General features: G+C 37.8%; 1 protein-coding gene across 2 annotated transcripts; it reads right to left on the bottom strand.

The window, feature by feature from the left end:
• Positions 1 to 259: 259 nt before the first annotated feature.
• LOC135683515 (tubby-related protein 3) lies at positions 260 to 25,957 on the bottom strand. 2 transcript variants are annotated; one of them, XM_065198785.2, is made up of 15 exons: positions 25,802 to 25,957; positions 18,534 to 18,560; positions 13,990 to 14,065; positions 13,574 to 13,619; positions 10,980 to 11,075; positions 9,242 to 9,348; positions 8,756 to 8,938; positions 8,229 to 8,293; positions 7,197 to 7,311; positions 6,617 to 6,729; positions 6,165 to 6,279; positions 5,831 to 5,929; positions 4,439 to 4,526; positions 3,237 to 3,320; positions 260 to 2,561 (listed from the first exon to the last, which is right to left on the bottom strand). In XM_065198785.2, the coding sequence occupies exons 1-15, from the start codon at positions 25,822 to 25,824 to the stop codon at positions 2,428 to 2,430; spliced, it is 1,371 nt and encodes a 456-aa protein (XP_065054857.1). In that variant the 5' UTR covers positions 25,825 to 25,957; the 3' UTR covers positions 260 to 2,427. The 2 variants fall into 2 exon arrangements, with proteins under 2 accessions (XP_065054857.1, XP_065054866.1); XM_065198794.2 differs by lacking the exon at positions 18,534 to 18,560 and having other exon boundaries at positions 25,802 to 25,944.
• Between the last annotated feature and the right edge of the window lie 297 nt (positions 25,958 to 26,254).

Genomic DNA, 26,254 nt, shown 5'->3' on the forward strand with positions numbered 1-26,254 from the left:
AACTAAAATTAACTCATTCTTGGTTAACGAGAATTAAGACTGTTGATGCTCAGATATACTAATTACATAAGCTTTGATTTTTAGATTAATATTCTGACGTTTTATACTCTGAAGAGTGTCAGACGAAGAGTGTCAGCATATGTTTCGACATTTTTGCTGCCTTAAAAACCGTGTTTTCAAAACCCATCATCATTTTTTGCACCGAAATAAACTTAATAATGGGGTTACAGAGAAAAACAGTAGATTAAAGAAAACAAAATCCACATGTATTTCTATGACCAATGTTATCGGCATAAACAAACCATTGTTGAAGAAAAGCTTTAAAAACAAATAAGGAAAAACATCACCAATTTAGGCCTTCTTAATTATGCTAATGTCTCGTAATCGTAATAGTGTGTCGATACTGTTCTTACTAGGAGGTTTTTGACTGCGGTTCTAATAAATGAGAATGGTGTAGTTGAAGTTTGTTGTTGCTTTTATCCGGAAGACATGGCTCCGACAAAAGTTGAAAAGTGGGGGGGGGGGGGGCAAAGAAAAATTTAACATCCATAACAAAAGATTTAGAAAAAAACTCTATTGTTTTGCAAAAAAGTGGGGGAGGCAAGGCCCCCCGCCCCCCCCCCTACCTTCGTCGGAGGCCCTGGAAGAGACCGAGGTTTAAAGGCAATCTGTCACGACGTTGATTGATTATAAGAACAAAGCGATCTTTTATTGTTTCCAGTCTCCCTTCAATTTATCGCATTGTAAAAAAGATGGCGGTTCTCTTTAACCAATCCACAACGAGACAGATTGCCTTTAATTTGCAAAAACGTAATGTTAGATGGTAGAACAGCATTTTTATTTCTAAAACAAAAACATAATAACTTCTTAGCTGGTTCTTGATTGCAAGGAGCTGAGTTGATACCGATGTTGTTTTTTTGCATTAATTTTTCAAGATATGGAAGATGTTTTGATTTGTATCGCTTCTCAAGAAAACGGTCTAGATAAAGATGGGAACCGAGCCATTTAGGGCGATCACAATTTTTGTTCCTAATTTTCCCCGAATTGCAAGTAATGCCCCAAGTAATGAAGTTAACTTTATTTCCTAAAGGAATGTGGGCGACTGGGAGGGATTGAACAGTTTGATATTTCTAAAGCAGATAACATCTACAGGTAGCCTGTGCGCCAGTCCACAAATGCTACCACATTTATGGACTGTGCAATATTGATAAATATCCTGTCCGCAGTCTCCAGCAGAATTTGGTGGTAATTTATGCAACCCTCCAAATTATGCAATTAGCTGAAACCTTTAAACTCATCATACATCATTTTATCTACGCCCTGTTTGGTTTCAGTGCGTACTTCTGCGGGGAATAATCACGCAAGATTTCAAATGTTTCATTACATAAATTATTTTCATAAACTGGACCCAGCCCTCTGCCTGGACAGGATATAAATGTGGCAGCGTTTATAGACTGGGGAGCAGGCTACAGGTAAAACGTTTTGTAAAATACCACTAATGCTTTATCAGACTTTAAACCAGGAAAAAAACAAGTACCAGAGATTATAAAAAAACCTACGGGTATAGTGTTATAATATGCGTTGTATACAGCCTACACCCTCTTAGCTGATTGGAAAAGGTAACTCCTAAAACCACACCGTCAAATTCTCTTACATGATAAGCGCCAACAAAAGTAATCTCTTGGACTTTCATCCAGCCTTTTTCCTTGACTCTAACAAATATTGCTAATCCTATAACAACCCTAAATTCAAAGTGAAAAATTATTCGCAGATATAGTCTATTCATTACAAACGCCGCCCCTAAGAATGAAGTATTTCTGCCAATAGGTACCTATTACATTCAATAACGAGACTTATGCTCACCACCAAAGATGTTTTCTTAGATGGACCTAAACTACTACTGGTCTCAAAAATGTCCTTGGTATTCCCTTTTTTGGAATTTCTATGATAGGAACGTGCGATAATACAGTAAAATAAACATCACTGAGATCTTTTAAGTTCATAAGGCTTTTATGAAAATGCACTATTAAGGAGTCTTATGTTTTCGTGAACAAGATAAAACTATTCTTAGTATACGTCACGTTAGTGTACAGATTAGAAACTGTACATCTTTTAGTAGGTAACTAAAATGGCTTGGTTACACTGAGTTTCTATTGCAGCAAGTTCATAGCGATCCATAACATTCCCATGAGCTAAGTTCTACTAGGTAACTGAATATAAGTGCATTTGGGATTAAAACAATTTACACAACCAGGATAATAACAGAAAACATTTATCTACTACCTTTAGGCAAAATTACTGCATGAACAGCTAGGATAATATTTAACAGTCTTATTACCAATTGTATTATATCAGCTAAAAACAGTCAACAAACTGTTTCAAATTAAAATCCTAATAATTTTTCATGAAATAAGAGTTAACCCGAGGCTATTCACAAGCCAGTTTACCATCAAAGCTGCTCAGGGCAATTGAGAATGCTTGCAGGGCGCAAAGTGGGTAGTTGAAATCCATTGTGAAAATGTCATCAGCCACACGACCAAACTGCATTACAATGTAGTCAGCTAAAACAGGCGAAATAAAATCGTTCAATGGTCAACATCATTAATAGAAGAAATGACAATTATTACTAAGAAAGAAGTAAAACATTTTATGATATTGTATTATGACCCTAGATTTTGTTACAAAATATTATAATACAAAATATATAGTATAAGAATTATATTAGAAAACATCATATCCTATATCATATACCATATATCATATATCATAAATCATATAACATATTACATGAGATGATATGATATATGATATATGATATATGATATGATATCATATATATCATGGTTCCTTAATAGTATGGTTCCTTAAAAATTATGTGACGTTATATTATGTTCATATATTTTATTCATTCAAGGAAGCTTTCACAAAAATTAAAATTCTGAAGGTCTGACATGTGATACTCGTGCAAAATATAAACAGCTTTTTTGTTCCACAGGCTTCGTGAAACTGAACGTGAATATCAATGATAAAACGATGAGCAAGATGCCAAAAATTTGACATATTAAAACGTAGAGTTTTGAAACTCTGTAAAATTACGATGATCAAAAAGCAACCAAGGATTTAATAGTAGTATATAAGGAACACCGCAACGCGACGAGAATAAACAACAACAAGTAAACGAACTGAGGATTTGGCTATGTTACAAGCTGACAACAATATCAATCATAAGGACTTACGGTCATTTTCGTGAATAACTTGGAAGTTTTTTACAGAGGCTTGGGTAACGCGTCCATGGAAGTTCAATACATAAGACTGGGTGTCTACAAGAAAATCATCAGGAGAATGAAAAACAGTACTATAACGACCTAATGATTAATCTGCCAACGTTACAGAAAATAACTATAAATTTGTCACTATTGGCAATTCATCAAGGAAATTTTGGTTGCGCGTAACCTCTAAACTGGAATAATTTTTCAATGAAATTTCGGATTCAGGATACACTTATTGTGTTTTTTTGGAAGAGAAAGCATACTTATTCTGAGATCCTGGGTGCCATACACTTAATAGTGTCGCATGGAATAACCCAGAAGTGAAATCCAGTTAGACCTTATATCAGCTCACAAAAACTGTAGCATTCAAAACCAATCAGTTATTTCGAAAACCTCATGACTCGAATGCACCCCTTTTCCAACAATGCTTAATATTCTTGAGCAAATTTTCTTTGGCGGTTGGACTGAATGGACGTTGAATGTATAAAAATACAAGAGGGCAATAATCGGCATAGACAATAATTAGACCTTAACAGCATCAGAATAAAGAGGTTTAGGAATAGCAAAAGTCTAATATATAAGACCTCTCGTTTCTATAATGGTTACTATCTGATGCAACTGGCGGGGAAGATTAAGGCAACTCAAGAATTTCAGAGATCTAAAATATCTCTATGTTGTATTAGAAATAAATTTTATAGAAAATATAATTTTCAAGGACCAATTTTTAGGAAAACTCTGGAATCCTTCTCACAGAAGAAGGATTGGAAGAGATTAGAGGAAAGCTGCTCGAAACAATACGTATACATGTTTTAACTTTTATACCGTAAATAGCTAAAGAAAACAATGCATTAAAGTATGAACTTCAAACATATAAAAAAGTGTGTGAATAAAGAAAAGGTCACGGTAGCAGGCTGTTCAACGGACTCTGATGGAATTCTTGCAACGAAAAATCGATAAAATGTAATAAATAAGTAACACCGCAACGCGACGAGAATGAACAACAACAAACATACATAAATCAGTTATGGCTAATATTTCGCCCCGGCATACGGGGCTTCATCAGAGCAAAAGTAAACGAACTAGAAATGTATAAATAGTGCTTACTTGAAATATTAAACCGTTATGTCAGTAGGGATAAAAATACAGTATTAACTGATATGGTAACATACCGTCGTTCCAAACAGGGGTTTTGTTGTGCAATTCGATAAGGTTTTCCATATTGCCTGTTCTGTACCGTTCCAGCAGAGACTCGTGTTCCTATGAAATGATTTTCAAATTAAACTACCCTTGCTGAGCTAGCACGATGCATATTATGATTGTAATGAGTAACAGGCAAGGCCCCTAAAAGCTCTCTCTAGCTCAATTTTATGGTTCGTTCACAAAAGGTGGATACAATTTGATTTGGCTGGATCGCCCAGATGGGGCCAGAATAGGGCCAGAGATAGGGAAAGAGCTTTAGCGTATGTGGCATTGGAAGGCGAAACAAAGTCAATACATTGAGACGAACCCTTATTTTTTGTTCACTAGCTAACGTTTTCACAGGCACCGCGGAGCAGGGGGGCTGAGGGGGCTTTAGCCCCCCCCCCACTTTTTGCAAAAAATGCCAAATATTAAGTAATGAACTACCAGTAAAGCCTCTTTTTATATGGTTTTAGCCCCCTCCCACCCACTTTTTTTAGACCCCTCACTTTTTTTAGACCCCCCACTTTTCTCAACGCTCCGCGGTGCCTGTTTCAACTTAAGAACGAGAGTAAGGTTTTACTTGCTGGTAACGAGGAATACTATTGGCGACTGTGGAATGAATAAAGAACAAAGGCATAGTTATAAGAAATAAATCAGTTACTTAAAGGATTGTCGGGAAAACCTGACGAAAAGGGTGAGGAAACAGAAAACGTTCAGATTATCTATGTCGGGGGGGGGGGGCATAATTTGTTTGGGCATCTTATATTTTAATTTATCCATAGGGTGTTGATGTATAACATTAAAAGATATAGATAAGATTTATAACAACTGTTCAAATCTTATATTTTAATTTATCCATAGGGTGTTGATGTATAACATTAAAAGATATAGATAAGATTTATAACAACTGTTCAAATCTTATATTTTAATTTATCCATAGGGTGTTGATGTATAACATTAAAAGATATAGATAAGATTTATAACAACTGTTCAATTATTAGAACTCCATGAATGCAAAAAACGGTTCTTATAGAAGAAGATGGTTCCGATCAGTGGCGGACACTTGGGGGTGGCGAGGGGTGGCGACTGCCCCCCCAATACTTTAGAGAACAATGATCTTTTGTTCTAAAACAATGAGAAATGTGACGTCATCGTATTAAAACAATAGGCTTGCCCCCCCCCCAATATTTGACCAAGTGTCCGCCCCTGGTTCCGATGTGGCTTTCGAAGTTTCAAAATGTAACGCAAATGAATTTTAACAACTTTGCTTCTTTGCTTTCATCTATAAAAATAATCGTTGATTTTTCCAGAATACCATGATGACTATTGAATAAATTAGAAAACTAAACTAAACTATCACAAAAAATTTGAATACGTACATTTCTAGGTCTTACTGGCACTCGTTGATGGTCAAGCCCCATGCCTGGAATAATCACGGACATTTTCCGTGGCCCTTTGAAACCCAGGACGTTTGTTTCCTAAATGAAGGAAAATTAATCATCTAAGTAAAACGCTGAGTACCTCAAATATTTCATTTATCAATATTTAGAATACTTTGTTTTAATATTTGTTAAATGTTATGTATTAATTATTCATTAAACCGAGTTTCATTTGTGAATGAATTGAAGTTAATTTGAAAAAAATGAAACAGAAAAATTTGGATATAACATAAAGGCGGAAACAATTAAGAATACACCGATTGAAAAAACTTACGTAAAGAATGGCACACAATTCTTCCCTTATGTTCGATCCATCCATCATTATCCCGCCTTTCTTTGGGTTTTTGCCGTTATCAAAGCATGTGAATTTTGTTCCAACATAGTTTGATCTATTGTCAAGAATAGAATTCGTTTATACACCTGGAGGTCGCCGAGAACAAAATACCTTAAAGTGGTTTTGAACACCTCATGTAATGTGCACAAACCAATTAAAGTCTCTTTTTAATGTATTGTCTCTCAAGATTAAATTCTGGAGTACAGATCTTTCAGTACAAACAATTGATGTTACTAGTAACAAGCTTCCAAACATGGGACAACAGTTGGGAAATCTGGTATGATTGCTCACATGTGACAAAATTTTACGATAATGAAATGGGGAAAATAAATGCCTTAATATGGTATTTTAAAGTCACAAAATAATTCTGTCAAAAAGTCCAAGACGTTTACCTTAGCTTTCCCGTGAAGCTGTCACCACCCCGCGACATGTCTGTAGGATCAGTTGATATCAAATAATTTGAAGTCTTGCTCTTCTTTCTTTTTCTTCCAGCCAGCAGAAATATCTAGTTAATAAAATATAACGAAAGCTAATACGCATCAATATCCTTTAACTTGAGTATCTGTTTAACATATTTCAGCAATTGGCAGCCAAGCCGCTTGAAATTTGACAAATTGATGTTTATTATTCAGCAAAAATAATGTAGTTTTCAGACAAGCTATACGTGAATATTTAATAATATAAAATCTGAAAATAATATTTCAGTGGTACAGAATTTTAAAAATGGCTTTGAAAATAACAAATATATTACTATATAGCTTAAGTAAAAGCTTAAATATGAAATAAAAATGTTAGCTTTCTTCAAAGCCCTAAAATTATCAGTTCAAGATGATGAAACTTCACTTTCATAGCAAATGGTGATCAATAACATATTTCATAAGGACAGGCACTTAAATTGAACTCAACTGATAAGGATATTCACAAAACGAGACACATAACAATTCGACCAAAGCAGGGTACACAAATTCTTACCTTCTTTCCATCGTCCTTCTCTAAATGTAAGAAATAGGTCGGAAACAAATTTCTATCTACACCTTTCTTGTCCCTTGTTATCCGGCACTTAATTGTGGTTCCTTGAGGTGCGGGCCTGCATAAGGAATGATACAAGTTCAAAAAGCTAATGTACTTTGAGTCTCAAAGAAATAAAAGTCGTATAATATTGGCAAGAAATTGTGGGCTAAATTATGATGGTGTTGAAAAAGCATAGGGACATCTGACAATATGACTGCAACAGTCTAAGCAAAAAACTGCAACAGTTTTTAGACAATTCCTTAAAAAGATACATCCACATTGGATAAAAATACAAAGAAGGTACAGTTTGTGGAATCATTATAAATAAGCTTATATTTCTTTTCCTGCCCAGCGAAGCTTTGCCGTTTAGAAGAGTCATATGGATACCGCAAAAGCTCTATTAAGCCGGGGAAGATTTTTTATTTTGTCAGACCTGTCAGACAAATGTTTTCAAAAAAAACTTTCCTAGCAGCTTGGAAAGTTTAATTAATCAATTATTAGTCATAATCTTCATCAGAATCACTAGGATCAATTGATAACCCTGGGACATCTTCTAAAGAAACTCCGACTGACTTCTAAGGCGCACAAGTAAGTCTTTGCTATACTCTATGGTCTTTGCATGAGCCATATTAAGAGACCCAATAAACGCGCATGTTTTCTTTGTTTGACATTAAAGGCTTAAGAAGGAGGCTTAATAGAGACGCGGGGCTTATTTTAAGTTTTTGTATTACGGAAATTAAGGTTTAAGTTTTTGTAAAAAGAGCTTTAACGGCAATCGAAAATGTTTGTTTTCCACTTCTCCAACAATTTAGTTACAATTAAGAACTGGAAGAAGATGGATGGCGTGATTTACGTTCGTTTGAACGAACAGATTATTTATGTTTCTAAATAGAACACAAAGATTTAAATGCAAAAATATGTAAGCTTGTTGTGAAAGATGATTTTCAAGCCTATGCAGGAAATATTCAAAGAGGGGATAGAACATGCACTTACATGAATGCAAATCTGTCAAGATCATCTATTTCCAAATTGTACCCAGGGACAGTTCGGTCTTTTCCCTAAATGACAAAATCAAAACATAACAAATTGAACGGTCTAATCACAAATTTGTCTAATGAAATTCTCTTCGATGATCACAGACTTCAAGAAGTTGTGAGGATGACATTGTGGCTAGGTTCACCGGCCAAGGGTCTGTGGTTCGAGTCACTGCCATGACCAAACATGTACATAAAGTGATGGCTCAGATTTCAGACCGACGGGTCCGTGGTTCGAGTCCCTGACATGATAAAACTTTCCTTCAGAGTGAGGAGAGTCACCAGCTCTCTGTAATTCCAGGCATAGGAATCACGAGGAGTGGTCACATCTGCTAGACAAGCTTCACAGTGTCTTAAACCTACCTTGGGGAGCTATATCAATAATTAAAACAAACAGCCTTTCATAATATGGCTAGTAAATGTCAAATGACGTCACAAGAAACAACATAAAGCAGCTTTGGTAAAAAACAAGCTGACGCGATTCACCTCTGTTGTGTTTAATGGTCCGGTTGGCGTGGCATCGTTATGGCCGCTCGGCGAAGATCTATCCAGTCTTGCTCTTGGTGCTGTGGGAGACGGTAGTGGAGAAGATTCCAAATCATCCTCATCTGAAGATTCAACCTTTGCGGGAATCCCCTTATCGCGAAGCTTTCGTTCAGTGTCTGTCAACTTAAATATAATTAATCAATAAGTTCATATTCTGCAACATCTGTAAAGAGATATCAGAACCGGGTTGGCTTTGGTCGCAATTTATCCTGGAACAGGATATCCCGGAGTATAGCCCGGAATAGGATATTTTGGAACAAGTACTACGGTTATGTCACTAGTTCTATTGTTTTCTACTGCTATAAAAGCAATGGTGTCTTGCTTTTAAGGCCAAACATTTAATCTGCCATTATCATGTACATTTGTGCAAAGTATACAAACTTTTGTTGATGATAAATCAAATGATGCTTGGAAAAGTGTTCATACCTTTGTTGGCAGGGAAGGAATAGATTCTTCAGAATCCAAACTTAAGTTGGTTGGCGATATGGGTGCGTCTGGATCGAAAGCTACATTAACTGATGCCCCAGGCGTATCTGCAATAAAATAATAGTCAATTGTTATGCTGCCTAAATAATATCGCTTGTAAACTAAAGACATTGACTGCAATTTTTGAGGCGCTGCTTCAGCTAGTAACTTTGTCTTCAGCCTACTTCTTATTGCGATCTATCGTAAATATAATTTTAAATGTGTTTTCCAAAGCAATGCGCAGTTACCGTCTCCACATCAGAAGAAAAATAATTTATATCAAACTTACTGGCTGTACCCAAAAGAAACTGGATGCAGCCAAATAGAAAATACAGGGGGGTTCGGTATTTAATTGCATAATTCATATTAAATGAAATAACAAAGTTACTTCTTCAAAAATAGGCATTAAATTATACATTCTACATACATGTATTATACATGTATTTTTAGATTTTTCAGTTACAAGCTTTTCTTAACAGAGCGCACACTAGTTCTAAAGTCCACTTCACAAGAGGTCTGGCTGGGTCAATGGATTTTTATTAATGCTTTCCCTAGCCAACGCCCTAACCCTAGCTTACGCGCTAGCTCTGACCCTAGGTCCTAGCCCAAGCCCTTGTTCTAGCAATAGCTCTAGCCCCAACACTAGCCCTAGCTCCAGTACTAGCCCTAGCTCCAGCCCTAGTCCTAGATCTAGCCCTAACTTTTATCCCACCCAGCCCAAGCTCCAGTCCGTAACCCTAGTCAAAGCTCTAGCCCGAGCCCCAGCCCTAGTCCTAGATCTAGCCCTAACTTTTATCCCACCCAGCCCAAGCTCCAGTCCGTAACCCTAGTCAAAGCTCTAGCCCGAGCCCCAGCCCTAGTCCTAGATCTAGCCCTAACTTTTATCCCACCAAGCCCAAGGTCCAGTCCGTAACCCTAGTCAAAGCACTAGCCCGAGCTCCAGCTCTAGTCCTAGATCTAGCCCTAAATCTAATCCTATCCAGCCCAAGTTCCAGTCCGTAACCCTAGTCAAAGCTCTAGCCCGAGCTCCAGCTCTGGTCCTAGATCTAGCCCTAACTCTAATCCCACCCAGCCCAAGCTCCAGTCCGTAATCCTAGTCAAAGCTCCAGCCCGAGCTCCAGCTCTAGTCCTAGAACTAGCCCTAACTCTAAACCCATCCAGCCCAAGTTCCAGTCCGTACCCTAGTCAAAGCTCCAGCCCGAGCTCCAGCTCTAGTCCTAGAACTAGCCCTAACTCTAATCCCATCCAGCCCAAGTTCCAGTCCGTACCCTAGTCAAAGCTCTAGCCCGAGCTCCAGCTCTAGTCCTAGATCTAGCCCTAACTCTAATCCCACCCAGCCCAAGCTCCAGTCCGTAATCCTAGTCAAAGCTCCAGCCCGAGCTCCAGCTCTAGTCCTAGAACTAGCCCTAACTCTAATTCCATCCAGCCCAAGTTCCAGTCCGTACCCTAGTCAAAGCTCTAGCCCGAGTTCCAGCCCTAGTCCTGGATCTAGCCCTAATTCTAATCCCACCCAGCCCAAGCTCCAGTCCGTAATCCTAGTCAAAGCTCTAGTCCAAGTCGTAGCCCTGACACTAACCCAAACTCTAGCTCTCATATTTATCTGCATATTATTGGAGAAGTAAGTGGCACTTGCATTTAATATGGTTTATGTAATAAAACGCCTACGCTAGAAGTTTCTAGGCCAATTCTTGATATATACCTGATATACTTTGCTTATATCCTCCCTGTTTTCCTGACTTAGGCCGAGTTCCACCACGTGTGCCAGGTCTTTTGTTATCATTCGGCTGCATCATTCCTGAAAAAGCAGACGAAAAAAATTATCAAAACTGTTCAAAACAGAGCCAATCAATCAAGGACAAACGAAGTATAAATTTTATACTTCTTGACTATGAAGCTACTGATCGTAAGCGGTTTGCCATTGATCTTCGCTGTGACATTTACATAATAAAGTATCTGTGTCCGTAGGGTGCTTGATAAGAAATGCACCTGTGTATTTACGGGACATGGTGGAGAGGTATGTGCCCTATAGACTCTCAGATCGAGTAACGTGCTGCTGTTAAAGGTTCCTCGTTTCAAGAACAAAACAGTAGGTGCTAGAACTTTTGCCTATGCTGCAGCTAGTCTTTGGAACAGTCTTCCGTTTGAAATTCATTCTGTTGACAATATTGATCATTTTAAATCGTCTTTAAAGACTCATTTATTTAAATTAGCTTATGATGTTATGTAATACGTTTTAAATTGTAAAGTGTATAGAATATTGTATTATAGTTATCCACTTTAATCATTATTATTATTACGGTTTGAAATTGGAAGACTGGGTACTTGAAACCCTTTTTAAACGAGGTGAAGATTTTCCATTAATGAGCAATTCCGTATACAGTCACTTAAAAGATTGAATGATTCCACATACACAACAGAAAATCTTTGACACAAATGCAAGTACATTGGGTCTGACCGTGGGTATGGCCTTGGGTGTGGCTTCTAGAGGTTGCCTTCAGCACAGCCCCCTACTAAATTTTCAGAACAGCACCCCTGTTTTAAAGATAGTATTATATTTTAAAGAAAGCATCTAGAAAGATAATCTAAGGACCAGATTATAAGGTGCTACTTCAAAATAAAATAAATTGTCTATTTGAAAGCCGGAAAAAGATGTATAGCACGACATTTTCAATTAAGCTTGTGCTTGTTTAAAAGAACGGTAAGATTTAACAAAAGAAGTCGAAAAAGTGTGGGCCAGGTTAATTTTCGCTATTCTGCCGAGCAAAAAATTAAGTGCAGACACTGAGACTTCCTTCATACTAAAGTTACTTTCTCTCCAAAATCGATTGTCGGTTTAAACCAAATGGGTGGAGATGCATTTAATAATCCGGGTGTGTTCTCAGCCCACTCAAAAAGTGTGGTCAGAAAATCCAGGATCTTGGTATTAGTAATGAGGTTACGGCTCTAACGTAGGTTTATCGAAGCTGCATTTTGCAGTAAGTTGTTTTGCAAATACAGACTTTGTTTTTGTAAATACGAACAAAGCAATGCCAGAATCTGTAACACGGCTTCTCTCTTACATTAAGCTTGATAGAAAGCGTCAATTTTCAAAGATATCATCAAATGTTTGACTACAGACGTAAGCTCGCGCAGTGTGCAACTTAATTGTTAGCAGGTATCTATGGTACAGTTCTACAATTCTCCACCCCCCGGGCAACAGAATCATTGCTGTGCAGTGCACTTTGCGTATTATTTATTCTATTTAGCTGTCAAATTTATTTCTATGTGGTATCCCAACAGAGTACACAATACAAGAGCGTGCAATATTCTGTAAATCAGTAGCGGTTGAAAATTTAGTTTCTGCTCTGATGTGATCAAAGCTTAGTACTGATCCCGGGGGATACTCCCTCTAAAGCCTGACAGAGGGGTCTAGTCAAGGTTGAAGAGGGCTTCAGCTACAATGTTAAAAATTATTCTCAACGGGTAGTATTTTTTGACAATAGCCCCCAAATGGTAGCAAAAAAACCAAACCATTACATCTGGTAGCAGCCATTTCTTTGTCCCTGCCTGCTTTTTTTCTGAAAAATTCTTTCGCCATTGACAGTTATTGATTCGAGAAAGATAAAATCTTGTTCATTATTTGAATGAATCGCAATCTCGACTCAGCGGTCAAGAAATAGTACCCCCTTATAGGTAGGAACTGCTTAAAATACCCCTAAGGGGTAACATTTATCTTAATCAGGCCATTTGGTAGTCATTCGGTAACACCATTAAACAAAAACTGACCCCCTGTCAGGCCTTAATTGGAAATGCCCCCCCCCCCAATTTGATCTTCCTGGGAATCGCGTTTTTCTTAAATCAAACAGATATTTTCTATCTCCATAGGTATTTAACTTCAAACTCCAAGGACAGAAAGACAAAGGCCTCTTTTGCAGACGCAAAACTTTTCTAATGATATATCGAAAGTGATTCTGTCGATATTGCAGAAATTTCATGTTTCTTGTTTTCTATGTTTCTTGCGATATTGCAGAAATTTCATTTCTATGGCAATGCAACGTGTTTTGAAAGCTCTCCAAGGTCTGATAATTGATTATCTTGCTTGTCATGATAAGTCGATTAAGATAGATTATCATATCAGCTTTCAGTTCTATGTCAGTGCAAAATACGAGAAGATCGTGCTTCTTTATAAATAGGAGGGTCTTAAGACCCGGCTCGACCTTTTTAAAAATATAATTCAAAAACTTCAGCAAGTTTTCTTTGAGACAGTTATGTTACGGAATAGGATAAAAAATAAAAAAAGGTTCTTTGTCTCACCAGGAAGGTTCCGTTTCTGCCTGAGGATATCATCATTTCGCTTTTTCTGAATTGCAAAAACAATTTAACTTCATTAGCAGTGGCAGATAGGCAAGATAATTATTGAAACTGAGAGGCTAATACAAAATATAAGAAGATCTGGATCACAAAACATTTTGAAGTGATGAAGACCATGAAATAGGCAAAGTAGCAGGTTTGCGATAACAAACAAATTATTCATCCCAAACAAAGTATAATGTTCTGATCGCAAAAATTATCGTGGCATGTGCTTTGAGACAGTCAATTGTAGTTTCAACTATATGTACAGAGCCTTTTGCTCCTCAGGGTATCGTTCCCCGTATTGCTTTCCTAATTAACGAAGAATGACAATCTTATGCGAAGTTACGAGGTGGGAAATGAAGTTATCGGCCACTCACAAGTTCGGCTAGCTTCCTCTCTCTGGTTTCAGCACTTGATGCAGTTGCAGGTCGGTAGTCGTCATCTTCGATGATGCTGTAGATGGGAGAAAAGATTATTAATAGCAGAAAAGTTTAAAGGGGTTGGAGGAGACATGTAGCAGGTAGAGCTAATGAGGAGCAGAAGAAGGAAGGGGCAGACGTAAGAAAGGACAGAGGCAGGAAGGGACAGAGGTAGAAAGGGGCAGAGGAAGGAAGGGGCAGGGATAGCAAAGGCAGACGTAGGAAGAGACAGGCAGGAAGGGGCATAAGTAGGAAGGGGCAGAGTTAGGACGGGGGAGAGGTAGGAAGGAGCAGACATAGAAAAAGGGAAAGTATGAAAGGGGCAGAGGTAGAAAGGGGCAGAGGTAGAAAGGGGCAGAGGAAGGAAGAGGCAGGGATAGCAAAGGTAGACGAAGGAAGAGACAGGCAGGAAGGGGCATAAGTAGGAAGGGGCAGAGTTAGGAAGGGGGAGAGGTAGGAAGGAGCAAACGTAAAAAGAGGGAAAGTATGGAAGAGGCAGAGGTAGAAAGGGGCAGAGGAAGGAAGGGGCAGGGGTAGCAAAGGTAGACGAAGGAAGAGACAGGCAGGAAGGAGCATAAGTAGGAAGGGGCAGAGTTAGGACGGGGGAGAGGTAGGAAGGAGCAGACATAGAAAAAGGGAAAGTATGGAAGGGGCAGAGGTAGAAAGGGGCAGAGGAGGTAGGATGGGACACAGGTAGAAAATTTGTGTTCAGGAAAGTGTAGCACTTTTTCAAAAGTTCTCAAGAGGGGACTTTTTCCCCAAAGTTAGGGGCATGGATTGTTGGAGCACTTAAGATTCGAGCACCCTGAACATGGGCTCCGACACAAGTTGGAAAGTGTGGGGCCGAGGCCAAGTTGAACGCCCATAACAAAAGATTTTGAAAAAGCTCTATTGTTTTGCAATAAAGGAGGCCAAAAAACAAAATATTAATCTGTGATATCATGTTTAGGAGCAGAATGGGATTAAAGATTGTTGGGGTCCTTATGAAAGCAGGGTCCTCCCATGACATCATGTCTTGATATCTTTCAGCATTGAAGTTGTCTTCCACCGATTATTCGAAATGACCAGTATTCTAATGAAATTGCTATTAGCCGTCTATGCAGAGTGCTTGACGCCATGCAGACAGAACAGCATGTGAAGAACAGAAATTCTCTAATTCGCTAGATCTAGTTGCACGCTCAATGCCATAATCACGCAGCTTCAGCGTTGGAAATCTAATGATCATTGTGCAGCACCAAAGAACAGGGCTTCAACCGTGAATCATAAAGTTTAACGAGCTCCGAAGATGGCTAAATCGAAAGAAAATTACGCGACAGAACTTCGGTAGAACTGTGCTGTGCAGATGCGGCAGCTGATATTGCTCACGTAGTTTGAGGCATTACTACACATGGATTTTGCACTTATGCAGCAAACAGGGCCGTCGCTAAGCACCTTCACTTGGAGGGGGGGGGGGGGGGTGCCAGTCAGCAATTTGCCGACAAATTAGGGCGTGGTCTAAGATATATCAATTTCTGGGTGTGGCATTTTGACGCAAATTATTTTGTTTCTCAAATAGCATGTTCTCGTAAGTCAATCATCGCTTCGATTATCGAGTAACTGAGAGTACTTTCTTTGATTTTATAGAAGTCCAGTTTTGAGCAATGAGATATTCAGAGATACTCAAGTTATGAGCAATGAGACCCTTATTAATTCAAATAGTTCAGCACGTTGATCTTACTGACAGGACCGCCGAGAGGCTTCAGAGGCCTTGCAGCAAAACTGAAAGACGAGGCCCCTTGCGGGCGGAGCGAGCAGAAATATTTTTGCGACCTCGCCTTTTAGATTGTCTTAAAATGCATTTCAGAGTATTTCTTGCAGTCATCTCTTGCAATCAATTAAGAGGCATTGAGTCATGGTAAATAGGCCTTCTCTATAGGGGGTCATTTGGTTTCGGCGTGATCGCTGCTATTTCATGTGATATTTGCATCCGCTGTTGACAACTTGCTATTGATGGAAATTGTTTTGTCAATCAGTACAAGGTGAGTTCATGTGACCAGTTCCAGGTCAACCAATAGCATCGCAGTCATGAAAATCATGACTCAGCGGATTTTGCACTTAGGGTATACCCAATTCATTATATCATGACTCAATGCCTTTAAATATTTGCTTATGGACTGGGGCATTTTTTTCATGAATGGATGTTAATTACCAACAAGGAAACACCACTCAATAAATAAAAAACAATTAAAAAAACACGCTGGATAGGTGGATATGACATGACACCTCGAATGCAATGTTTGCTCACGAACGGCAATATTCCCGGACATCTCACAGGATTTTCCGATGGTATACCAGATTTGCCGACGGTAGACCAGATTTGCCGACGGTAGACCAGGATTGCCGACGGTAGACCAGGATTGCCGACGGTAGACCTTTATGTTTCTGAAGAGATCTTCTCTGAAGAAAATGGCGGCAACCTTCAAAGTTTGAGCAGGGTTTAAAGTCAAAGAGATATCGTGTAGAATTCCCCATCTAGGATCAGGATATCTGCGGTCAAAGAAATCTAAAGAGGCAAAAATATTTAGGTTTCAATGCAAACACAGTACTAAACATCTCATTTTCTCAAATGTTTGATTTGAACATTTTGCTTAACAAATTCATTGATTATGAATTAAACGACCGTTCGAAACAAATACTGGCAAGGTTATGATTCCTTGTCCCTGGCGGGATTTGTGGAAGCAAATGATGTGAAATAGAATTGCTATGGCAAAACTTGAGGTACACCAAAAGCAACTTGGTCACTGATAGTGGAAATTCATTTCGAGATGACATGTACAATCCAGCCAATCGAGAGGGGGGCTGGGGGTAATTGCCCCTGGGCCCGTAAGGAAAGAGGGGCCTGCTGGTCTCTTTTCAAAATACGAGTCTTAATAACATGGTATTTATAAAACATATCTGTACTGGGAAAGTTTAAAAATGCTTTATGAATATAAATTAAAAGCAAATACAAAAGTTCTAAGCAACTTAAATCAATATTCAATCCATATTTTAGGTAAATTGCTTTGGGAAAGAAGGGACCCAGGCATTGGACCTGCCTCTGGGCACGCGGAGAGGCAGTTGGTGGCCCTGTGTACAATATGTAAACATCAACAACCACTTAAAAAACAATGATCAATAAACAAATGACACAATAGTCAACGTAAACAATAATGACAAAATCAGGCACCAACTAGCAAAACAGCAAGCCATATAACGTGACCTTTCCCGTAACGATAGTTCATTTATCAACTGCTGATGACTAGAAAACAGCTTTGTGATGAACATCGAAGAAAGAAGCAGAGAAACTTGAAATAGACTTTGTTGATACGGTTCTGTTTTCAAGCGAAAGGATGCGATTACCTTAACAGAGGTATATCCATAAGGAAGTCGGCAACAGCAGCAAAGGTGGTGGTAATGAACAAAAAAGCCACATCTAAGATATAGAAGATACAGCAACTGCAGAAGTCGACAGAAGAAAACAGCTTCAAAAAGCAGGTGCCGGAGAGTCATAGCGACCAAGATATTAACGCGAGCATATGCTTTGCATAAAGATTGATGCTGCAGAAACACATTATATTTGTTTGTGAACGTCAAGAGCCGGCAAAAAGCAACGCAGTTATAGCGTGAAAAGCAGCTCGAGGCTACAATTATTTATGGAAAACCACAAAGAAGATCTCAACACGTCTTTAGCATTGGCAAACAGAAGTGCAAAAAGTAAGTGTTGAATAGCTATAAAGAAGAAGGAAAGAAGCTTGAAATTTCTTGGAAATCCTCGCAATCCTTGACAGAGTACTGCAACGCTCTACTCCAGCTTTCACTTCATTGAGTAATAACTCATCCAAAGGCACCATTCTTCATATATCTCTTAGCAAATATATTTTCATTTTACATAGCAATCAAATCTATAATGAGGGGATGAGGGCGAAGCCTTTAAAACTGTGCAACCAAAACAAGATGATGTTACCAAACTTCCCTGACTTAGACAAAAAATAAATTTTTGTAATGGCTTGATAAAGGTAACGAGTTGTTGCGAATAGGAAAAATAGTGGTTGCGCTTGAGAAATAACGTCACGAAAAACGTATTGCGTGTGCGGAGAAGTCAGACTTTTAAAAGCTAGAAAAAACAGAAGCAAAAACGGAGAGAAGCTCCAAGAAGGATAGAAACAATGTATCGAAAATGGCGGAGAACATCAATTGCATATCGATCATTCGAATCAATTGCATATCGATTACATTCGAATCACCCCCCCCCCCCCCTCCCCCCCCCCCCCCGAATCAATGTTGGATTTGTAGTTCTATCATTTCTCCTTCAAAATCACGCATTGAACATTGAACTGGGGAGGGGGAAAAGTTTTTTTCAAATGAAAGATAAAATATCAGCTTTCCTTGAAAAGTCTCAACTATTTTTGTCGGGGATTGTAGTCGGATATGCAGGATTAATAGCCAGCGGAACAAGAATGAATATTAAATTCTAGCAAACAAACCTTCCAGGGGGGCCACTTTGAAACTGCCTGGAAGAGAAAGGTACTTGTGTTATAAAATGATTTTTTGAAGACACAGCAGAAGCTACAATAAAATTGTATAATGTGAATTCGAACAGTAAGCGGCACAAAGAGCAGTTAGAATTTACTTTAATGACACAAAAATGCTGCAAAATCATTCTGGAACAACTGGGGAAATGGGTGAGACAATCCAGACCCGTGACAATATTTCATAAAAAAGGACCGGTTTACCCTTTCTATATGGCGGCATAACTACAGCACTGAAGCACTTCACTCGGGGGGGGGGGGGGGGTTGTATCACTCTTTCCAAACAGCATAAGAGATTTCTTGGAACAATAGGATTTTAGGAACTTTTGGCGGATTTTTCTCGAAAACAAAAGGTATTTGGCAGTGACGTACGAGAATTTTGTGGAGTGATATGTTTTTCGCTTCACCCAATCCCTATCAAAAAAGCCATTTCCTGCAGGGCTAAGAAAATCAGGCAGATCTTCAAATTTTATCTTAATTTTTTGTTTCCACCCCAGAGCTTTGCAGCTGTGCACATTGACATCTCTAACTTAGCTTACTGTAAATTTTCTTTCTAGCCCCAGGGGGGCTTATTGCTTTTCAGCACTTTAAAGGGGGGCTTGAAAGAGAGGAGGCTTGATAAATATTTTTTATAAAAAACCATTTATAGTTGGAAAACTAATTTTTTGTCATTTGCGAAATAAAAAACATCAAATCAGCCTGCTAGATCAATAATATTGTCATCGTCATCGTCATCAATTATGAATTCTAAGATATCTTGGTTGACTTCATCCCTCGGAGTACCAACGGCCTGTAATTTTGGTAAAAGGTTCTCACATTGCCCGTGCTTAATGCACATTAAATCTTTGTCTTCGGATCTGTCGTGACTGAACGAGACAGTGTGAACTTTGACTTGATGCAAAGTATTGAACGACCAATGAATAAAATAAAAATTTTTTTTTTTATCACGTTCACTTATTTCAGCATTAGTGAAAATTTGGGGGGGGGGGGGCTAATTAACTGTTTCCTTCTGAAAAGGAGGGCTAATAAGAGAGGGGGGGGGCTTAATTGAGAGGGGGGATAAAAAATTTTTACGGTAAATTTAAGACATTAGCGTTGTGCTAACTGCCATACTTTCATCGTGTTTCAGGTCAGATGTGTTGTTCTCTTGCAGATGTAAGAAACGTCATCAATTCAACCATACTAAGCACTATCTCATTATCCACACTGTTTCTGCACACAGTGCGAAACCTACTGAATTTAATATTACATGGCGTTCTTTGTCTTGTTCTCAATTGCATTGTTTTCGCGCATACAATCAGAAACAGGCAAAGAGAAGTTTCTATTGCGAAGGAACATCAAAAAATAGCAATTGAAATCTGGTTCTCTCATCAACCAAGGACTTCTTTGTTTAGTATTTATTTGAAATAAAAACAAAGTAAATCATGTAGCTGGAAAGCTCTTGCAAGCATTTTTCATTTTATCAGGCTTAAAACTATAAGCGCTACGATTCTCCAGTGCTGCCGTTAAACTATCTATTACTTAATTGATTTTGCTAATCAAAGGTCTTCAAATGACGGTCATGCTAGTAAAGTTATTCTTGAAGTCAGTTTCCCCTTGGTTTTAAAAAACTGAAAGACGTAGACAAACAGTAATCAAATAACGCCAATATTCTACTTTGTAAGTTTCTTATCTTCTTTATCTTGAAGTTAAAAACCTATCTTTAAAAAAAGGGCCTTTTCATCAATTTTCAGCGACCGGAAGGGTGTGGGCACCAAAATTAAATTATTATTAAACAACCCCTCCCCAATATTTGCAACCTAAATTCGTCCCTGCAAACCAGTGACATTTTATGTCGTTGCATTACCAATTGAGCTGCCCGGACACGTTTCAATACCCGGTCCGAAAGCAGTGCCACTCATGGACAGCACCTTTCAATACCCGGTCCGAAGCAGTGCCACTCATGGACAGCTCGAGTCTTGCCCTGGTCGTGTCACTCACAAACATTTCTCTCAGTATAACTTAATAAATCCTGTTTCACTCCAGCTGAATAGCATCTAAATAGTAAAGAAAGAATGCTTTTTTTACTTTAGTTCATCTTATAAGAGAAAGTACCAGAGCGCTCAAGGAAAGTTGTAAAAACGCCCTTGAGGACCATGGCATTTACTGCAGAAGATATGACGGGTTGCTTATCAAACACCTTCGATAATTACGCGAGAAGAAAATCCGATTTTCACAGCTTGAAAGCATAAACTGTGCCTTTGGTAAGCTAGTGAATAAGCTAGCCAAATGCTTCATTAAATATTTATGGGCAAACACAATAAATAAAATATGGGTCTCAGTTGAAATAGCTGGCATGAAAAGAGTTCAACGTCATTCCCTAATGCTTGGGCCATACATTTTCGGCCCAACAGTTGCAGCAATTTTGATAAAAGGGGACTTCGCTAATTTTTATCTAAGTATTAGAAATGCATGTGACGTCAGCAACTCTAAGCTGTGTATGTAAACATGTCTTGAATAAAAAGACTTCTTACAAAGGACATCGATTACAAACAGAAAAAATATATATTGATTAGGATAGCTATAAAAATGATAACTTCGAGCAGTAAGGCTAGTTTGGCTCACAGACATTTGTTTTGAAATAGACTCAAATACACAAACGTGTGCAACTTGAAAGTTAAAGGGCATATGTCGCATTAACCGTTGGCTAATAAAACAAAAGCGTTTGGAAGGGAATTCCATTGTTTCGTGACTTTTCATTTCTTCTTGTTGAATTTTTACTTCCGTAAAAATTCACCCTCGATTTCATGCTTTGTATTAAACCAAAAAGAGAATTGTATTGCATTAGCCAGTCATGTTCGCGACACATCCCTTCAACACAACGTTTTCTCTCTTAAAAGAATTAAATAAATTAGCTTGATTGGTGTTTCCTTCTTATGTTTTATTTCGATTGCAAAATAAACTTATTTGACAGTTGAATTGTAGTAGATCAGTAGTGTGCTCTTATTTGAAATCATTATTCTACGATGCTTGATTTCATCAATTATTCCATGATGCAATGTCTACCGTAACCTCTCCTGACAGAAACCTTCTTGTATATCTGGCCAGTGACTTTTCCTGCATTCTGTGCAGAAAATATATCAAATTTGTTTCTTATATCGTAAATTATCGAATTAATCCCATGGAACTATTAATTTAGGCACATTTAAGAGGGGGCAAATTCAAGGGAGGCGGGGACTAAATCTCCAATCCAAATAGTTAATTTGTAGCTTTTTCGCGATTTTAAAGTTCATTTCATTTGCATTTTTACTCAATAATCCTCTCTAAAATATCAAACCAAAGTATAAATCAAAGCACAACAAGACACTTTGGCCCAAAATATCGATTTGCTAATAGTTTTTGCAGATTACTTCGTCAATGTCTGATGTATTTTGGGTCTATCTTTCGCCGCCAACCTAAATGTGTTATCAGCTATGGACTAAAATCGTTAACTTTCTATTGACTATGCTTTCTGTTTTATCTCGATTAATCCACATAAGGGCATATTAAAACGCCAAATATGGCATGTTAGGGTCGGGTTCATTCGTGGATGGGGATTATCAAAAGTTTCTTCCAGAGTGGGGCTTATTCCAGGGCACTTATAAGAGGAGGGTAATTCAAGGACTTTCACGGTTTTCAGATGTGGTACCTGGTAGATAAGGGAACGGTCAAGATATTATCTTACGGGGATGTACAGTGTGTGAAATCCCTAAGCCTTCATGGTCGGTAAAATCGTTAGCTGTTCCGAAAAATTTCTGATGGTATGAAAACTGGAACAAACTTCCAATTGTCTAAAATGTCAATTGTCAAGGTACGCCAACAGTCACAGCCCCCCGAAGGACAATTTTAAGCAGCAAATATCCGGCCACTTCTTCTCCTGAAGGAGTAGTCAGCTGATTCGGCAGCAAAATTTTTGGAGTATTCCTGTCCATAAAGGAAAGAATTGAATGACATCATCAAGGGTCTTTCTTTTCAAGGTAAAATAATAATTTATCGCCCATTAAGATAACTGAAAGTGTCAAATTCAAAAACAAAAGTAATGAACACTGGACACCAGCACAGGGCAGATTGTTGATCGACCAAAACAGTGGCGTCGCCGGCTCGTAAAAACTGGGGTGGACAAATCTCGGCCACTCCCATCAGACTCTTTGAAAATCCTTTTTTAGTATCTTTATCTATTTTGAAACTTTCGGACAAGGAACTTGCTCAAGCAGCATTTTTCGTAATGGTTGCTTTTTGCCAGTGCGAAAATCGAAATTGACCTGATTAGCCCAACAACCTCAAAATACGATTTTAGGAATACGATTTTGGGAATACGATTTTGGGAATACGATTTTGGGAATGAAAGCGCCGAAATCAGTACCACGCTACTACATTCTTGTGTCTTTTTATAAAACAAAGATCATGACTTCTATCATCTAATTAATGTACCAATATTTGAGCCTTATACAAAATACTGTCTAGCTACTAAATGAAAACGAACACAGAGAATGAAATGCCCAAATAAATTTACAAAAAAGTAATAAATCTTTATGTAAATAACGGTGGGTCTTGCCGAGGAAGTCATTGGTCACCTATATAGAATTACAACGTCGATCAAAATCTATACGATTGTCTGCAGGATCGTTTGAATGTTGGTTTAAAAAACAAACATGGTCGAGCAAAACATCTGCATTTCCAGAAATCAAAACATCGCATCTAAATCTCACCTGTCATCAATAGCGAAGCGCATCAAAAATTACTTTTGCCATGGTTACACGATACTTAGGCCCACCGAAAGCCCAACACACAGCAACATAGGACACGGTTGGGAATCAAAGTCCATTCATTCTCATGCAAAGGATTAAGGTTTCTGGCAAAAAGTTTAGTTTTTCAACTTAGGAATTCTAAGATGACTTATTTTAGCTTTGCCCATCAGTACATTTCCGAAGAAAACGGGTTGAATGCAACCTGCTTCCTACTAGATAAGTTAAATGTCATTGTTTTCGAGACGGTCAGATATGTTCGTTCTGTTAGATTTCCTCCTGCCACGAAAGGTTTTATGTTGGTCCGAATTACCCTCAAAGACAATATATACAGATGAACTGAAGAGAGATTTCTTAAAATGTGGTTGAAATGTTTGTTTAACTATCTCAAAAATGACTTCAACCACAATACATCAGGTTAATAAATAATCCTTGTACCTCAAGCCACTTAAGTGAGTTGCGTTTTGAATTTATTTAAATCCATTTTGATAAAAGCTACATAAAACAGAACAAATATAAAAAATAATACAAAAAATGAATATGCTTATGTATGTCATTTAATAATTGTTGCCGGATAATTTATGAGCAAAATATTCAAAATTTTGACCATTCACTGCCAATGCAGAAAGTGAAGTTATGCAATTGGGTTGCACCACTTCATATATTTCATTTCCTGCTCTAGCTTTATCATGAGAAAATTTTGAAATTTTAGACAATGACAGGTGTTCAGAAATATTTTTCATTCACAAATTATGTTTTGACAAATAAAACAAATTGATTAACTTGATTCAACATAACCAGCTAGAGTGAAAAAAACTTCCTCTTTTGTTTATCTTTCTGGTTGACAAATGACTGGTATTGGTAAACTAAAAATAATATTTTTAAGAAAGCAGTGGAAAAACAGGAATCTTGCAGGGAGTTTGATGCCTTTCAAGACGATGTTGTGCATGTTTTTAAAGAAACATATAATATCCATCAAGATTGTTATCAAATGTACAGTCTACTTCCTTCTGAAGCGAGAAGATTGTAACTCAAATGCCCCTCTGTGGATGTGTAATATTTAACCTTCAGGCAGGCTTGGCCAGTGTCCATGAGCCAGATTTGAATAAATTTGGAAATTCAATGCAATTATGGCATAGATTAATCAGATTGCCACATTATAATTTGTAGCAAGTAGTAGAACAAAGTTTTTTCTAACATCTTATTGAAATAATCTAGACATGCAAATCTTTCATTCAAACTTTTTCAATTTCCTTTCTCTTTCTCTGTCAGTTTTGTATTTTTCATGTTTCTAGGCTTAGTAGGACATTTTATAAGATAATAAACTTGGAAGATCATTTGATTACTCTACAAGGAAGCATCAGTAACAAAAAGTATTTTCACAAAAAACAGCCAATCTGCATAATAGAAAATTTTTATAACAAGTAAACACTTCCTTGAAAGAACCATAAGACAGTGCATTACTTCCTTACCGCTTTCATTACACCCAACCATAATCCCCAAGGACATATGGCCAAAACTTCCTTGTTTAATCCATAACGAAAGAAACATATTGATATAATCTAGATCTTCATTTTTCATGTTCCTGATTTGGTTTATTATATCATTAATCATTATAATATATGACATTTCCAACTAAAAACTTACATTGGTCAAATATGATTTCTGGTGATAATGGTCAGAATCAGTCCCTTAAAAATAAACTTTGGATAACTTTTACAGTAACTGTTTTCTTTTGCAGTGTTTTCAGGCAATAAACCAAATTAAAGCTATTTTTAGCATGTTTATTGAATATGGGAAAGCGTTCTTCAACATTAGTTTACCTATTTCAAGTGTTGCTCCTTACATGTCATGTTCTTATTAGTTTAAATGTGATGTTAATCATAGTTTTACATTAATCCACATTAATTTGATGTCTGTTTGCGAATTTTAAGACAAAAACCTGGCTCAGTGATAGGACTTTTCTTTAGCAAACTCAAAAACAAACATGAAGGAGTATTGTACAATACAAATACAATTTGTCAAATGAAAGATACATTTCAGGCCCTACCGATTCTTTAGATAGAGGGTTTTATTTACCAGTAACCAGAAGATCAAACCTAGCACATAGACATGCATAATTCCGAGGATCTAAAGCTTCTTTGATGCATTAAGGATTGATATCAAATTTTATGCACCACAACAAACAAATGAGTAATGTTCACATGAAGTTCAGAAAGTCAAAAAACATTTCCTTGTCACATACATAGGCAGTTTCAAATATCATTTCATAATACTTGACTCGATATTGTCACAAACAATCCAAATAATCAATTAAGATGTCAGTAACTTATTGGATAGCAACAAAGTTGTTTACATCCCGCAGATACATGACTTGTTTTAACACTCGCTGAGAAAGAAACTGGCGATGCAGCAAGCATATAGGCGAAGAAACTAATGAGTAGAATGATACAAACTCACCCATTCTCGTCCCCAAAATACATATTCAATTTTACAGATGTAACCAGCTTTAAAGACTTATCAGATACACTGTCAAGTTGCAGTTAGCCGCCTTCCCTTCTTCTTACGCAGTCTTCGAAATGTCCTAATAGCGTAAGTGGTATAGAGCTCCCAGGTGGCTTTGCTCGTCCCGCAGCACACGCGAGTCACGCAGACTGTGTGATTTTGGCAACAGATAGTGTGGACTTGCTACAAGTCTCTCCTGTAGCAAGTCCACAGATTGTGAAGAAATACATATGTTTGGCCATGTTTGGCTAAAAATTTCGATTCGTTGTCATGATGCTGATGAGCACATTTAGATGTATTAGCCATGCGTGTGTCTGCGTATGCCTTACTTCATTATAACGTAGACAAAAAAACTAGATCAAGAACAACAGTAAGACAAAAACAATAAAAAGTAGCATAGCTCACTAG

The sequence above is a fragment of the Rhopilema esculentum genome, chromosome 17 (assembly GCF_057945365.1).
Source record: "Rhopilema esculentum isolate cy_ngs chromosome 17, ASM5794536v1, whole genome shotgun sequence".
Taxonomy (NCBI): Eukaryota; Metazoa; Cnidaria; class Scyphozoa; order Rhizostomeae; family Rhizostomatidae; genus Rhopilema; species Rhopilema esculentum.

What these genes read in the sequence shown, in the direction of transcription:
- LOC135683515 (XM_065198785.2), bottom strand. Translation starts at nt 25,824, where the DNA reads ATGTATTTTGGGGACGAGAATGG. An exon ending in TTCCTTCCCTGCCAACAAAG is followed by an intron (nt 8,939 to 9,241) that starts GTATGAACACTT and finishes ATTATATTTAAG; the next exon opens with TTGACAGACACTGAACGAAA. An exon ending in TGCCAGTAAGACCTAGAAAT is followed by an intron (nt 4,527 to 5,830) that starts GTACGTATTCAA and finishes ATCATTTCATAG; the next exon opens with GAACACGAGTCTCTGCTGGA.